Raw genomic sequence first — 17,331 nt, 5'->3', positions numbered from 1 at the left:
AGGATTAGGGTTGTTTGAGGGGAGATAAGACACCGCGGGATCACAGCGCTGTTAAATGTATCTGCCAGAGCCGGCGCAGGAACAGCAGCGACGCAGAGACTCTGCCAACATTCCAGGGGATCATCACCAGCTGAAGACTCCCACTCCTCTCCCCCGCTGACAAAACTTAAAGGGTAACTCCACCATTTTTACACCTTGAAGTGGGTTTAAAGGTCACGGGGAGTACCAGTGCATGTATGTGAGAGAAGTAGTGTGAGGCCTTTCGCGGCTCCAGAGTAATGCAATCTGATAAACTGCCCCAAACGATGTGACCAGTTGTTAAAGATGCATTGTGGGTAATGTAGGCGCCAGGTTTTGAAAAAGAAGAAGATATATGTAGAAAGAAAAGGTGCTGTATTGGTTTGTTTATAAATTGGCCTAAAGGAATCAAACAGTGCCACAGGAGTGCAATGCTGGCACCTACTTTACCCACAATGCAACGTTGCCACCGAATGACATCACTGGAGGCAACCGTTGGAAGAACATCTGATAGGGGAAGCACACTATGGCCTCTCAAATCGCTACACGATATAAGAATATAGTTATTTTCTAATTCCTGAGTGGTTCCAGTTTTAAAATTGAAGGACTCATTACTTAATATTTCAGAGAGTACCTCAAAGTATTGCAGTTCATTCTTTTATGTATATATGATAAGATATATTCATAGTTGTACCTCTCTTTTTTAACTATAACTACCAAGAGCCGTAGTAAAGTTCAACAATATGTTGGATATTTATTAAAGTCGCAAGGCATGGTTTGTACGCCACTGGGCACGTGGTCATCTGGGACAGGAGGGTTAACTGGCGAGCCATGTGTTATAGACTAAATGCTTGAATAAACTCACATTTTTTCCCGTGTTGTTGTTATTTGCGACTTGGAACGGAAATGATCCAGTTGTCTTTGCAAGAGCGGCGCCAAAAATGATATAACTGAAAACGCTGCAGTAAAAGTAAAGGTAGCCATAGCACAGTGTAGAGTGAACTCATTAAAACATTACTTGAGTAAAAGTACAAGTATAAGCATCAAAATATACTTACCAATCAAGAGTATTCATTATGCAGAATGTCATATTTCAGAATGATATCTATTATACTACTGGATTCAAATGTTTTAATCGCTTAAATACCGAAGCTGGTAAAGCTCGAGCGAATCAACAATATTACATCATTTATGTGTTATGTGATATTTTTCATTATTGTACCAAACCAGCAAAGCAATAAGTAACTAGTAGAAGTACCTCAAAGTGCACCACTTGAGTGAATGTACTAGTGACCTTGCACCGCTGACATTTGAAGGCTCCAAATAACCTCTGACATCAGAGACATCATCCCTGTGACGGAGGGGGGACGATGAACACGAGCCTCCTGAGTTTACAATGCCATGACCGCAGGACTACATGAACAGGACTACAAGTACGAGCCGAGCTCAGGAGGGTATTTGTAAAAACACGAGGACATCTAGTGGTTAAAACCAGAAGTCCCAAATGAAGATTTTCTCTCCCTCACATTTTTTTATCTATTTCTTTTTGAAAGCAGCTTGACTATTACAGCCCAGAATAGATGAGAGGGAACCGGGGAGAGAATCACTGGCCAATACGAAGCTCCCAGCTGCACACACACACACTGAAGAAGCCGAGAGCTGTCAGCCACACTGGTGCATGTAGTGTGTGCCGGCGCTGACTAGAGGGCACGAGATGACAACGCTCCTCTCCACACCTGAGCCGGCACACGACTTAATACCCCCTCAGTCATCGATGGGCTTCTAATTTAAAAACGTATCGACTCGCATCCAGCAGAGTAGGAGCACTCACAGACGGCCGCGTTCCTTCCAGCCACGAGGAATCCTTGTCTAATCTACCGTCTCTTTGAAGAAACATGAAAATGATTGTGTCACAGCGAGTCCTCTGGCTCTCTGATCTCACACTGGACATAATAAACACGCCCGTTTCTCTGAGTTTCGTACGTGCGCTTTCTCCCGGGGGTTGCTTTGGCGTGACAGGATGCGTTTGATCTCCCAGGTAGCTGCTGCAGAGGGGAGGGGGTATATTAAAGGTCGAGGACAGACGGAGACAGACGCCGAGAGCAGGAACATAGGAGGTCTGTATGGAGACACATATACCTGCGACGTGGAAGGTGGAAACAACAAGTGCATGAAAGGTTTATATACATCCACGCTGCACATTTCAATTTCTCTCTCCGTTCATGTCAGTGAAAGCACCACGTTCAAATTTAAATACAATCTTTATTTCAAGATCATAGACATCTCCCAAATGTATTAATCCAGTAAACAGCAACACAGGCATTTACAATTCAAGGACAAATAATTCACTTTTACGATAACAAATCGAAGGTGCTCGACCAGCAGTTGCACTTTAAATTTGGACGGCGGACGACAAAACCAAATACTCAATCCTACGATATTTCTATATTAGTGACGGCCGTAAAAACAAATTGAGACGATGGTCTGTTGGTTCACAGTCTGATTCCTTTGCAGTTCTTTCCCCGAAAAAAAAAAACTGGATACTGAGGCCTTTTTTTCATTATGGTCACATTTTGTAAAACGCTCTTTGTAGCAAATGTGAACGATGACAATACTTTTGACTTCACTCAACATCCGGAGACTAAAATACTTTTTTTTTTCTCTTTTTATTTGAACATCATCAGAGTAAATCAATGTATTCAACGTATACTGAGCGACTGACTTGTACTTATACTGACTGAACTTACACTATCGTTGCCCGTCTGTCTAGGGGCAACGTAAAGACATCTACCATACTGTGACTGAACACGGACAATTGTCTTTAATGGGAAAAGACGCTGCACGTTCCTCACATTACGAATCTGGAAAAAAAGATTGCTTTTCATTTTAAATAGTCCCTGTGACATTGAATTTAACTTTCAACGTTATTAGAAAGGTGTAAATTACTTTTTAAAGTTTTATTTTTAACTGTATTATAAATGCTATCATATCATATAGTTTTTTATTTGACAATATAAGGGATATTTAGACTCAAAGTGAGGTTGATTTTTTTTTTTTTTGCGTGTAAACATTTGACCAGAATACAGAGAAATATATATTTGCCACACAGAAAAATAAGGAATATGTCGGTCAATAAGACCCGTTAAACTATTTAAATATACTGAAGTCCATCTGTCTTTGCCTATGATAAGCTACAGTGTGCATGTCTTTAACAAAAAAAAAAGAAAAAGAAAGAAGGCAGGTGATATTCATACACCGATGATGAGGAGTTCAGTAACAGTGCACAAAAACACAAACGCTGCCTGCAAATATTTTTAAAAACGAAAAAAAGGAATCATAAAGGCGAGAGCTGTTCAGATGGACTGAAAGGATTCCTCGCTCCCCGTTAAGTAAGGCAGTCTTCTTGAACACCTGAACGATCCCTGTAACGCGACACACTCTCCAGGCATAGATGTGTCTTTTTATTTATTAATTTTTTTGTCGTTTTGTTTTTGTTTCGCGTGCTTCATCCTCACAACTCCACGGGGGGGCGAATGACAAAGCACTACACAAGCAGCTACTGTTAGGTTATACCACTATCGAAATGCTGTCGGCGTGAACATTTTGGTGCTAAGTTCTCGGTAATTGCTACAGTTTTTTTTTGTGTGTTTTTTTTTTTTTTACTATTTGTGTTCATGTTATCGTTGTGGTGTGTCTGTGTCACATCTAAACTGGCAACACTGGTCAATAACTCCTAAAATCCAGATTTGTGAGATGCAACATCATGATTTCCCTGTTTGTTTGTTTGGGAGTGTTTCAGTAGAGGAGTGTAAACCAGCCTGCATTGTTAAATGTCACGTCTTGATACATGTTTACCAATTGTGAACATTAAGCTACAACGGTGACAGTGAGGGCCAGTTTCCCGGACAGGATGTTAACTTAGATTAAATCATAAAGGGGCCTTTTGCGGCCAGATTAGCTCAGAGACATTTCAGCCTTTATTAACTCCTGTTGGACTCAGGCTTGAATTAAACCTCCAGATTGGAAGTCAGGTTAACTCTAAATCAATGAAGACTCGTGGAAAAAGTGGACTACTCCAGTAAAGTACTTTTTGTGCCTCCATCGTTTGGTCCCCGCCGTCTTTTGGGGTTTCTGTGCCGAGTTTCTGCTTTCACGAGCGCCCGTCAGTCCGGCTCTGATGAGGACGACTAAGGTGAGTGATATTAACCTCATTAGTGGGAGCTGAGTTCACTCTCACTGACACGGCTGACTGAATTTAACTGTGTCAGTCGAGACAGAATCCGGGTTTAACTCAAACGCCGTCCAGGGAACTGGGCCTTTGCACTTGCTACGATAACGTTAGCTCGCTAAGTCGTCGCTACTAGTGTGAAGTCTAGGCTACTCCATTGATAAGCTGTTGCCAGAATTTGTGCTTTTTAGAGTTTTTCAGTATCAATTGCATACAAAAATGTCATATTCTTTGCAATATGGTCGTTTAATTCCAGGTTGTAGTCTGATCCTTGTTTTTCTCTGTTAGATTCTTACCCATTGGTCACAGATGAGACGCACAGCTTTGGAGGACTGGCGAGAGCTGGTGTTGAAAAGTTTTGCCTTTCCCCTTAAGTATAATTACGCCACGGCACAGGTTCATTATGCCTTTTCTTTTTCTTTGCCTCATGAGGTCGGGCCGCACGCTGAGACACACACTCAAATTTCGGTCCTTGTGGGAGGACTGTGATGAGCCGGGCACGGACTTAAAGTCAGCATAACAAAGGCTCTGCCATGTTTAATGGCTGTTTCCCGTAAGTTTCTGAACACTACATGAGCTCATTAACAGCAATTAGCTGGGTTTCTCCTAATAAGTGTTTTTTGAAGCCCCACCATCTGGACACAAGGCCACACACTGTGGCACACACTGTGTTATCTTCAGGGATGTCATTTTCTCCCTTTCAATTATCGGGCGTCAGGATCTCCTGGTGTATCCCCATAACCGTGAACGTATGAATGGTTCTCAATATAGCCTCTGCTTCCCGTGGAGGAGAAGAAAGGTACATGCATGATTAATCATTCCACTGATTAAGCAGTGAAAGAAAAAGAATATTAAAATAGATAAACCTGCGTGGTTGGATTGTGTTTCTGTTTACACGACAGCTTTCTTTAATTCACAGTAAAACTCTAGCCAAAATGCAACCTAGGGTCTTTTTGTGAATGTAACCGAGTCAAACTTTCGTGGAGAATAAGATTTCATGGGCGAGTTGTTTGAGTTCGATGGACTTCCATAGCTTTTCGAGTCCGAGTTGACGGACGAAGCGATCCAAGAGCTTGAGGAAAGTTGTTGTTGTTGTCTTCCGCCAACAACTGTCCACGCGAGATCCCACGTGACTTTTCCGGCTTGTTGTGTTGAGCCTTCTTAGTGTTTTAAAAGTAGCGATTTCGATGCTATCATAAAAGTGCCCCTAGCACTCCGATTGAAAATGATTTTGACCCGAAAACAAGATACGGAAAATAATGCTTTTACACGAAAATTTGACTCGGGTACATTCGCAAAAAGACCCTGGGTTGCATTTTGGTGAGAGTTTTGCTTTAAGTAAAACCAACAATAAGAAGCTCATTATTCTCATTGATGATGACTTTAATGCTGGCTGGAGAATCATTAAAAGAATAGTTCAACATTCTCCGAATTATGGTTATTCCCTTTCTAGATGAGAGTTTTGTGGTTTATTGTGATTATTACTCACTCCAAGTCAATATGATAGCTCCCAAATTTTCCCTTTTTGGTACCAATCAGGGCGGCGAAAACAACATTTTTGAAAAAGTATATGTCAGAACTGAATATTTTAGGATGATAATTAGAATGATAGTGCGTGTTTCGGTTGCCATCACCTGGATGAGTTGCCTTCGATGGCAGCTGGATTCAGGAGATGACATGATCTCACAAGATCCATCTTGCCAGGGCACACACAGGCACACTGGGAGAACTGGCAGCTCCTGGCGTGATGTAGGTGTGACGACCAGCAAGAGATCTGCCTTGAAAGACAAAAAGCTCCGCAAGAGGTGGGAGTAGTTGCTTCCTGCTTCCTGGGTTAGAGAACTGAGGGCTTTTCATCTCTCAAATGACTTCAGCGAGAATTTAATTTACCGACTGGCTCTGTTGGTGGCAGAATACACTCTCTTACTGTTGATCTAAGTGGCTGAAATTGAATTTTGTTGTGGTCATCTGATTTTTTTTTTTTGAAAGTGTCTGCCCTTTTCCAAAAAGTTGGTTGGCCAGATGGTTCAGTGCAAAAAATAACCCACAGACATCCATAACACAGATTTAGACCGAGATAAAGGAGTGCAAACGCCAGTAATTTTTCTCATTTGCTCTCCGAATAAACACAGTCATTGTTCAGGACAATTTCCTCTCTTAAATATGAAGGATGAATTTGTCATCAATGTGCCGAGTTCATTAGATTTTAAATTAGTTCGCTCCTGCCAGCAGGACTGTCACAGAAATGTGCAGTGACTCACCGGCGTCAGACTGTGAGAATGAACTGAGTCAAAAAGAATTGGTCTCCCCACCCCGAGGTTTTTGGCCTCCTCGACGACCCATCGCGCGCTTTGTAAGGAGCAATCCAATCTGAAAAGTCGAATGAAGCCGAGCGGTGGCGTGTGCCTCAGGGGAGCGAAGGCTGCCGCTGATCGGTTTGAGCGGCCGTAAAACACCAAGCCTCAGAAAGTGCAGTTCTCCAAATCTCTGTCCTCATGATTTCCTCCATTATGTGGGTACTTTTTTTTTTTTGTATTCACGATTGCTTGTCAGTGTGCCACCGTGTGATCAGGAAAATCAGTGTGGGGTTCAAGCGTTCACATCCTAAATAGGATTTCATGCAGTTTATCTCCACGATGTGCGCTGGAGAACGTGAAAAGTCTCGTGTCTGAGGTATTGATTCATACTTTGACTTGAATGCTATTGGATATGTTAAGCTACTTCCACAAAATAGTTCTGTAATGTTAAATCTATCATATCAAAGATCATACAACAAAGATAACAGTTAACCTTGTTACAAAAAATATAGACTAGTAACATTTAGGATCAACTATCCATTCAATTCTAAAATATAGTTGAACTGAGACAGTATAGGGTTGCACAGTGACAGGATGTTCATCTCCAAGTTAGAAAACAGCGATAAGCTCCACTTTTCACTGGGTTTTTTTTTTTTTTTCTTTCAAAACTCTTTTCGTTTTGGCGTGACTACTGAACAAACGATAACATTGCAGGGAAATTCAAATATTGTAAACATCGTACCAGTACAGAAGCACATGTCGCAAGACGCGGTCAGAAAACACCAACACAGGCAGCGCTGACAGCTTTTTTTTACTCCTCCTCCATTGACTTCTCAATCTCCTTCAGCCTGCGGACAAACTCCTGAGCCTCCCTGTCCCCGATGCGCGCGTCCAACATCCTCATGATTGGCTTCTCTGGAGGGGAGAGCAAACAGATGAGAGCGCCTCCTACACCTGACACAAATATCTCGAGATTGAATGGCTTTTCATGCTGTATTGGAGAAGTAATTGGAAACCCAGAGCTGCACCCTCTGGACTTCCAAGAAGCCAATATTATGTTTGTGTAAAACAAAAACGCAGGATTCAGCCTGGAGCCATACGTACCGCTGGGTTTACTGCGCGACAGGTGGAGGATGGAGGGCTGGACGCTCTTCCCGGCTGGCGTGGCGTTCGGTCTCCCCGGCCAGCAGAAGTCGCTGAGAGGGGCCACGGCTTCACCGGCAAAGTCGTTGGTGGACAGCCAGTCGTAGTCCATCACAGTGAAGGTCAAGCAGGCGAACCTGTGTCTGTACTGTTCAGGGCTGACGTGGCTGGAAGACACAGCAACCAAACGATTCAGCCTCAGGCTCGTGCACGCAAATGAAGCGAAAATGAAATGAAAGTACTCACAAGTAAAAGAGTTCATCGAACACTGGGTGCAGGGTCTTCAGCTTCACTTGTGTGCGTTGACTCTTGGCCATAGGGAACAGGTGGTGAGGACAGAGCTCCACTATGACAAACGGGTCACTCAGACCTGACGAGGACCGGAGACAGTGAGTGAAACCTTCGATAAAACAAGCTGCATTTTACTCACACCGGTGCAGTTTTACCGTTAGCGTCCAGCGCGATGATATCGGCAGCGTGCAGAATCTCCACCGTCAGTCTCTGCTCCGGAGCGTCGTAGTAACACTTCACACTGATCCGGCCAAAACGGGTGTGTTTGAGTGTTTTCTGCAACATTCAACACAAGTTTTGATCACTGACCATGTTCACACGAAGAAAATATATTAAAAAAGACAATATTTCTAATCATAGAAATATCAAAACTTTGATCCTCAAAAGATAAAAGTTTCCACCAGTGACGGACTTTTCATTCCTTCAAAAACCTTCTTGAAAAGGTCACTGTTGAGGTATTTACATCAATCTAAAAACATCTTTTGATATCCAAGTCTTTAATTCAAAAGTTTAAAAGTAGGTTCTTCTGTCCTAAAACCTGGAAAAATGTCTGCATATCCCACCTCTCTAATCTGAAAACAATACATTCACAATAAGGTAAAACTAAGTAAGTAAGTCAGTAAGATTAAAAAGACGTTTTTCTATTTGGAGGAAACATTCATCTTCATGTTGCCTCGGCTGACAGCACCCTGTTCTGAAGAGTCCAGGAGAAGGCAGGCTCTTCAATCAGGGGTGAAACACCAGGAGACAGAGTGTTGTGCTGTTCAATCAATACACATCTCTCCACTTCAGGGCTAAATGAAATTGTCAGCCTGGTAAGTTGAAACACACCTGATGGGAAATCTTCTCCAGATAGTACTGTTCAATCAGCTCGAAGGAGGAGCATTTATTCAGCCTGAGCTCCTCGTCCAGGACCTAAAGAAGCGTGAGCACGGTCAGAGAGAGGAAGAGACAAATCAGGTTGAAGGACATAAATACTGAAAAAAAATAATAAAAAAAATAATCAAGAAGTCCTACCTTATAGTCTCCACTCTTCATGTCCTCCACAGAGAGACCCTCTCCCTTCATGTGAAAGAAGTGCAGCAGCGTCTGAAACATTTTAGTTAAACAAATTAATATCTTTTTTACGTATATCCATATATATATACATATATATATATATATATATATATATATATATATATATATATATATATATATATAATGTGTATATTTATATGTATTCTGTCATGCTGTTGTCCATATGAATGCATATTTATATTATTTTCCTGCTTTATTGTTATATTTCTATGTGATTACTGTTAACAACCATTCTCAATATTATTTTCATCTTGGTTTCTTTTACTCTGTACTCTCACTGGTGAATGAGATTCCGATCTCAGTGTGACTTCCTGATTAAATAAAGTGTATATTAATTTTTTGAGACGGATGCGACACGCACACCAGTTGTTTTATATCTTCTGTGCAGGGAATTAAGTTTCCCCCCCAAAAATAGGATTGCATTGATTGATTTATTAAAAAGGTCGACGCTTCCGTCTCAAGACATTTATTACAAAAAGGCCCAGACCTTTGTGACCTTTGTCAACCTTTTTAATAAATCAATCAATGCAGAGGTGAAAAGTGTGCGCAGGAATTTGCTCTTCTTCGCCGGAATTATATTCATTCTTTTAACCGAAGAAATCACCGTTGCTGACGAACATCGGCCCCTAAAATATGTTTTTAATAAACAAACATTTGCTCAGCAAAATGTAAGCACCTTCGTTTAGATTGGAAAAAAATTTGCACACAGAAAATCCAAAGTACGAGCCGGTGGTCACCGCCTTCATCCGTCTGATTTCAACAGACTTAAGTGTTAGTACGGAAGAGAGACGTGTTGTTCACACGAACAGCGTGAAACTTCCTGCAGGCAAACATGATCTCTCTGTGCCAGTCTCCAAAGTGAGCCCACTCGTGCAGCAGGCCGCGACTTCTCATGCAAATCTGTCCCGTCCTCTGCCAGCTGGTTAAATTGGCATTAGAATATACAGCGGCTCCCATATTCTCATTCACGAGGGAACTCATTTTGATGCTGAACTATTACACATCAACTACATAAATATCTAATATATGCTAATGATTGCACGACAGCAAGCATGAAGAGCTAATTAAAGGCTGATGGGAACAGTTGGGGTGATAATCCTGACACATGTCTTTTTTAAGCACACTCCTCTTAGTGGGAAAACTGGGAAGTAAGCTATAAATGAGTGTTTGGCGACGTAAACGCAGTGGTCACTGACCTCCACTGTGTACTGGAAGCGGTTGTAGAACTCCACCTGGACGCCCCTGTTTTCTGCGACCGCGTCCAGGATCATCCGCAGCAGCAGCTCCCACATGCTCTGGAGAACTCTACGAGGCAGCAGACACAATGAGACGCCCACGCGTTTGTGTTTACCAGCTTTTACAATTACCCTCACTTGGCCCTGCGTACGTTTTAACAGATAATAGCACGATAATAAGTTGTGGCACAAAACACGTCTGAGTGTTCGCGTTCAAACACAACAGCAGCATTGTTCACTGAGATGACACAATTGCTTAACTGATAATCAAATAAATTACATTTTGTTCAGAGAGGATGGAACAGTGAGTACGGTTACAAAGTTAAAGATTCACAAAAGTCAACTTTTTTGTGTGCTGGCATACTTCCTGAGGAGAAGTCAAATGTATGCTGAGGATGCAGGGATGTGTGTGTGCAAAAAGAAATACGCAGCAGACAGGAACCGAGCTCTTTGTGCACGTTCCAACCTTTTAAACACAGTAGCTTCAATGTTGCTGTGAGCCAGACTTGCCGATTTGTCAATACATATCGATTCTGAATAATTGAGGCAGTTTCAATCTTCATTTTCTGCAGTACTGACACACACGTACCAGCTGTACATTCTCACTTAAACCTAAAAGTAATTTTTTTGACCCAGAAATGTTTTAAACTCTGTTCAGAGAGAGCGAGAGCGAAAAAGCATGTGTGACGATTGCTTCCATCCTGTTGATTAAAGTGAAGGGGGGTTAGCAAGGAAGTTAGCGGCAGCTTCGACCGATGCTTACTTAAAGGAGAACTTCAGTCGATTTAAACATGCAGCTTCATTGCTCAAGCTACCCTTGACTTGCCAGTACCGAAGACGCGAACAAATTTGGTCCAGCCATTACAGAGCTCCGTGAACGGAGAATTAGCATTGAACGCTAACAGCATGGGGTCAGAACTTTGAACTGTGTTTTAAGTGTCTTAACATGCTCCACATCTCACACCAAAAGTTATGCAACATCAGCAGACACCTTACAACACAGCACTGTAGCGTGTATGACTCAAACTGATTAAAAAAGTAGTTAAAATAGTGTGTTTGTGCAAGGAGCTACTTACCTGTTTGTTGACATCTGTGTGTTACGGTTGCTAGACCAAACTAGTATATCCATCGAGTGTGCACTTAACAGGCTTAACAGGCTATTGTAAGGCTCATGGCTCATGACAGGCTGTAACATGGACATGTACATTATGAACACAAACACGAAAATGCTGGAATACGTTTCCGTCTCCACCAGTGAGGGAGTAAGTGCACGCTCGACGGATTGACTAGTTTGGTCTAGCTACCGGAAGACATGGATGTCAACAAACAGATAAGTAGCTGCTTGCACAAACACACTGTTTTAACTACTTTTTTATTCTTTTTGAGTCATACACGCTACAGTGCTGTGTGCTAAGGTGTCTGCTGATGTTGCATAACTTTTGGTGTGAGATGTGGAGCGTGTTAAGACGCTTAAAACACAGTGTAAAGTTCTGACCCCATGCTGTTAGCGTTCAATGCTAAGTCTCCGTTCACGGAGCTCTGTAATGGTTGGACCAAATTTGTTTGCGTCTTCGGTACTAGCAAGTCAAGGGTAGCTTGAGCAATGAAGCTGCATGTTTAAATCGACCGAAGTTCTCCTTTAAGGTGGACCAGTTATAACATGTTATACATTTGAGTCTCATGACAACACTGCTGCTTTAAAGGTCCTCTCCATGTATTTATTGAGGCGCACAAAAAGAGTTCCTGACATTTGTGTGACAGGTTTTTGTGGAAAAAAAAGTATAATCACAACACTGAAATCCTTGAAATAGCACGTATTCCTACTCCCGCATTCAGATTCCAGATTATCATTTCACAAATTCATCTGCTGGACACAAGATGTCTCCTGCTTCACGGTAAAGACCAATCTTCATTGTATGAGAAGTGGAGGCTTCATTCCCTGAATACTGGAGCAGGAGCGGCTTCTAAACTTTTTGCGATGCAACAAAGTGAGCTCGTAGGCCCTCCTCTTCAAGTCAGGATTTCGGTGAGCACAGAGAACTTTTTAGGATTTGAGCAATCAATGTGAACACAGCCTTCTTGTGTCAATGCAGAGGAAGAAAAAGTAGAAGAAACTAACTTTTCACTGTCAAAACACGAGTTATTACCACACACATTACGACACAGAGGGTACAAAGTTGTTTTTTATCAAGCCTCGCACGATGTGTACCTGCTTTGTTTTGTTTTCTTTGTTTTTTCCTTATTCTACTGATTGTTTACTTGGAACTATTATCGTTAGCTGCACAGGCACGGCAGATGGAAATTAAGTCGAATGTGGCCCGACTGATTAAAAAAAAAGACATGTTATTGCATCTGTCAAACAGAAAACAAATGAAGCAACACTCTTAGTGAGGAGAGGAGGAGGAGGAGGAGGAGGAAGTAATTACCTGGTAAGAGTCTCCTTCACGAGATGTTCAGTCAGGATGACCATAGTGTCTTGTAAGTACTTCATAAGAGGGGACACAGCCTGGAAGAATGAAACATAATCTCAAGTACTGTGGCTGCAAACACGGCTGATAAAAGAATGAATGTTGTAGAAAACCACTGCGAGGCCTTACGTCATCGTTATTGATGGAGTCTGGGGACAGGCTGATGTGCTGGATGTACCTCCGCAGCTCCGGCAGCATCTGCACGACCACAAAATGGATTAATAAGTCTCATTGTTTCAGTGTAGTTGCTCGGCAGGTACTCGTGCTCTGCGCGCGACCAACCTTGTCGGTGAGCTGTGCGATGAGACGCTTGGCTTCTCTCTGCAGGTCCAGGTCCATGTTGAACAGCTGCCCGTTGAGCGCCTTGTAAACCTGCTCCTTCCCCTCCACGCCGCACGACTCCTCCATGGCCCGCTCCACGCCTTGCCAGTCCAGGTCGCACGGCAGGTGACCCAGGAAGACGCGCACGTGCTCCGTGTTGTTCAGGGCGACGCAGAGCTAGCAGAAAGCGAGGAGGAGCAGAAGAGGAGAAACAGAGGGTGGAGGCGGAGAAACAGAGAAGGAAAAGAAGCAGGGCTACAGAGAAGTGGAGGGACGGGGCGCGAGTGTGAATGATTGACGACGACATGAGGCAACTGATTTCTTTCTGTGTAGAGTGTAAACATATCTGATCTCCTGCTGAGCCCTTTGTGTTGCCGGGGAGAACACGTGCTGACATTTACTTCCCACGTCATCATGTGCCCCCACCTTCGGTCTTGCTACAGGCGTTACCTGCACGGTGAAGCTCTTGTGGTCTCGGCCCAGCTGGTTCCTCTCAATCTTGCGTGTTATCATCTCCGAGTAGCAAACAGCCTCGCTGCAGAAATTCTTTGACAGATAAAACACCAGTCATGTTATTAAACTCATCTTCTCGCTTTCCTTTTTTGGTTTTGACTGTAACACTGGTAAAAAAAAAACATGTCTCCCTGTGTGCTTATGTATTTTTTACGGGTGGGACTCACGTCTGTCAAACGCGTGATGAAGATGAAGGCCCCCGCAGAGTCTGGCCAGGCCAGCTGGAGCCAGATCTCGCGTACCTGGCTGAAGCACGCCGTGACTTCGACCGCTGAGGAGCTGTGTTTGGCCTGCTGCACAGGATCGAGCTGCCCGCAAAAGAACCCCCCACACATGCAACATGTGAGACACATGGAATAGAACCGGTGACACGTTTTTTTCTGATCCATGTAGTGACTAAGAAATGTATTTCAATCGTGTTACATACATCACCGAAGAGGCCGAAGCTTCTCACCTTGTCAGTTTCCACGGCTTTACGAATTCTGTCACAGGATCTGTCATGAACGATCTGCAGCCACTTGTGAATGGAGGACTTGAACCAGTTATGAAAGCCCGTCAACGCCAACATTTTAGTGTCCCTGTCGGGGAAGAACGGGAGGATTTTTTTTTTTTTTTTTTAATTAATGCAAAGCTGAGGGAAAGGTTAGTAAAGTCTCATCTCCTCGCTGACATTTCAAATCAGACAATCAAAGGCTTTCACGCTGCCGTATGTATGAAAAGTCATTAGAGTCGAACTGATCACCAACTTGAGAGGAAGGAACTCCCGAAAGCCTTTGAGGGTTTTCAGGGACATGAAGAGCTCGAAGATGGTCTCTCCCATCGTCTGAGTCAGTCTGGAGCTCTCCTGCTCCAGAGTCCCGCAAACCCGCTCCATCGCCACGTTGACATCATCAGCTACCTGGAGGGCGAAAGAAAATGACGGCACATTGAGTTAAGTTCCTGTTCCATGACCTGGTCACAAGGACTCGTGGCAGCATTTTTCAGTGGCGTACCTGTTTCTCCAACTGCCTGTACGACAAGCTGAGGAAATCTACTTTCACCGCACTGTGGAGGATGGAGGGGCATCCGTCAAATCAACAGCGTGACATTTGCACATTGCTGGTGAGGTGTGTCGAACAGCGACACCCACCTGTAGAAGAGTTTGTTGTAGATGTTCTGGGCTCGCTGCACGTCCGCGCACACGCAGTCGACCACCTGAACGAGCCGCTTCAGCTGCTCCTCCAGAGTCTGCGGCGTCGGCCACGCGGCGAACAACAACAACATCATCATCCCGCGTGTTAATTTCTCCAGACACGGACAGTAAAATCATAGACTGTAATCATTTCCATCACTGGAACTTTAATCAGTGTATGTACTCACCCCATCCTCCGGTTTATATCGCGCAATTAAGCTCTCGTACCACTCTGCGCTTCCTTTCTGAAATGATTAGGCAAATTAAGGCAAATTAATGGGTTGATTTAATACTTGATGTTCTTTGCATTCAGTTCTGACTTAAACACAACACATGGGTGCGCATAAGACGTGATGACAGAAGATGCTTCTTTCACATTAACATTCACATTAACATCAACACCGGCAGCTACCCGGTTCATCTCTACACTCTGTAGCTGGCAGGAACATGTGTCATGCCGGCCTCATTTGAAAACAACAATGTGAAGACACTGCACTGGCGATAGAAAAACCTCTGTTGTTGTTACCTTGACAGCAGTCGTGATGTCCAAATGCAGCTCATTTCGAAGAGGACATACAGTCTTAAACGCCCGCATGTTTTGCATGTAGCCAATCCCCCTGGCACACACAGACAGAGAGCACTGCGATAAAAGACTGGAAGGTCGCGTAGCTGTCGATTTCACATCGTACGCTAACGTGTTTGTCGGTCAAATCTAATAGGCACAAAAGCTTCAGTCTCACAAATTTCTTGCTGCTCTGATTTTTACGCAGAATCATTATCACTGCGGGAACTTTAACTGTTAGGTGAGTCACCGTGTGTGAGTGTGTGTGTGCGCGTGTGAGTTTCTGAGAGGTGTAGGAAAGATCTCCCTCGAGGTGTTGATCACTGGGCAGAGCCGGACTTCATACCGGGAAGTTTCTATTTAAAAACTTCTCCGACACAGCAACACGACCTTCAATAATTAGCTGATTTTTACTGGCTGGCATTTATGTGGAACAGACTCCCTCATTCAGTGCACTTCACTGCCTTTAATTCATTCTTTTGTGCGATGGTTATGTGTAGCCACGGCCCAAAAATATCTGTCTGTCCAACACCAGACTGCCATCATATTTAGCTCAGATATCCTCTTATCGTCTTCTTTGGATTTTCTGGTTAGAGTTTCCTCTCGGCTGAACACTTTGGTTGATGACAATGTGTCCAAAAGTTAATGCCTAGAAGCTCAACATGTACATTAGCTGAGCATGTACGTGCTCCGAAAGGGTAGTCCTTTCACATTCCCATGACTGTACGGCCGTCATACTGGTGTGTATGACCGGATCTGGTCACTGATCGTACTGGTGGAATGAAAGCACGTTATCATATAGGCAGTACTACATGTTGAGATATATGTAAAAATATATGTAAAATGTTGCTCATGACCACAATGTGTTGGTGTATAAAAAGCTCTTTTTCAGGTTTTATTCAACAAAATTTGTGGTTGGGAAACGAATGTTCAGTATTTTATTTTGAAATGAGTAATGAGCAATGTTTGAAGCCCTGCTTCCTCCTCCGACTGTTCAGGTCTCTCTGTGTCTGTTGGGGTGAGAGTTGTTCCTGGTATGGCAGCACGAGCGAGTGTGTGATGCGATGTGATGGCAGTGTGACTTTACCTCAGCATGAGCTCGTAGCGTGTAATGGCAGCGGCGCTGGTGCAGGGGAAAACCTGACGCATGTTCTTCATCAGACACAGGCAGTGCTCTGTGTACAGCCTGAAGCTGTCTGACAGCTGCCTCTCCTGGACACAGGAAGGGCCCTCAGTTATAGCTTCGTTCACACTGGCTGTGAGACATTTTTGGCTGAACCAAAAACCTTGATGAATGTCAGTGAAGAGCTGAGCTAATGAGGTGACTGTTTCCAGATGATGAAAGGTTGTTATCTTACTGAGAGGCTGAAGGCGGAGAACCTACCAGGTCGCCCCTCACAGCGGTCGGGTCCCACTCTGCATCGATGGTCCTCAGGAGGCGCAGCAGCAGGGAGTAGCACACCCTCTGGGTCCGATGGTGGCTGCTGTAGCACTGCCAGCGACTGTGCGAAAAAGAGAAACATGCACCTTTTACCTGACGCCGAAGCTTTCATGTTTGATTTGATCAATTTTATTCCGCCATTAATACTCACATAATGGCCTGTTGGAGGGGTGGGAGATCAGTTTGCACAGCATGGTGAGTCAGTATAGTCCAAGCTGCAGGGCAAACCTGCCCGTTCCAGTTGTAGGGCTCTCTCTGCAATTACACGTGAGTCACCATTTGAGTTCAATCATACAACGGCAAGCAGGGAAGAATCTGTGTGAATTCTGCAAAAACCGTGTAAATTAACAGCCAGAATCCAGACTAGCATCAGATGAACACGCGGTCTTCGGAAAGGTTAAAGTCCGATTTTGAAAAATAAACCTGCAGACGACCTCTAACTGCCCCGAACAGCTGAGAAACACAATGGCCCCACATCATATCGCCTTACATGCTCCAAGTTCAAATTCGATAACTTTACCAATGTTTTTTCTTAGGAAATATCCAGGCGCCTGGCAAAAAAT

At 43.6% G+C, this 17,331-nt stretch overlaps 1 protein-coding gene across 1 annotated transcript in view; it reads right to left on the bottom strand.

The window, feature by feature from the left end:
* Positions 1-6,745: 6,745 nt before the first annotated feature.
* Positions 6,746-17,331, bottom strand: part of baiap3 (BAI1 associated protein 3) — a 34,535-nt gene continuing 23,949 nt past the window's right edge. The window contains exons 14-34 of the mRNA XM_030408468.1: positions 16,920-17,023; positions 16,712-16,829; positions 16,415-16,539; positions 15,292-15,382; positions 14,954-15,010; positions 14,724-14,821; positions 14,587-14,638; positions 14,341-14,492; positions 14,049-14,172; positions 13,762-13,902; positions 13,532-13,627; positions 13,043-13,258; positions 12,890-12,958; positions 12,719-12,798; positions 10,254-10,362; positions 8,995-9,066; positions 8,809-8,892; positions 8,133-8,253; positions 7,933-8,056; positions 7,648-7,853; positions 6,746-7,458 (exon numbers count right to left, since the gene is read on the bottom strand). Coding sequence (XP_030264328.1) covers positions 7,355-7,458; positions 7,648-7,853; positions 7,933-8,056; positions 8,133-8,253; positions 8,809-8,892; positions 8,995-9,066; positions 10,254-10,362; positions 12,719-12,798; positions 12,890-12,958; positions 13,043-13,258; positions 13,532-13,627; positions 13,762-13,902; positions 14,049-14,172; positions 14,341-14,492; positions 14,587-14,638; positions 14,724-14,821; positions 14,954-15,010; positions 15,292-15,382; positions 16,415-16,539; positions 16,712-16,829; positions 16,920-17,023 — 2,343 coding nt within the window. The 3' untranslated portion in view covers positions 6,746-7,354. The remainder of the gene's footprint in view (positions 7,459-7,647; positions 7,854-7,932; positions 8,057-8,132; positions 8,254-8,808; positions 8,893-8,994; positions 9,067-10,253; positions 10,363-12,718; positions 12,799-12,889; positions 12,959-13,042; positions 13,259-13,531; positions 13,628-13,761; positions 13,903-14,048; positions 14,173-14,340; positions 14,493-14,586; positions 14,639-14,723; positions 14,822-14,953; positions 15,011-15,291; positions 15,383-16,414; positions 16,540-16,711; positions 16,830-16,919; positions 17,024-17,331) is intronic.

The sequence above is a fragment of the Sparus aurata genome, chromosome 23, assembly GCF_900880675.1.
Source record: "Sparus aurata chromosome 23, fSpaAur1.1, whole genome shotgun sequence".
Classification (NCBI taxonomy): domain Eukaryota; kingdom Metazoa; phylum Chordata; class Actinopteri; order Spariformes; family Sparidae; genus Sparus; species Sparus aurata.
The sequence above is the reverse complement of the archived record's forward strand: the minus strand, read 5'-3'. Positions and strand labels throughout refer to the sequence as shown.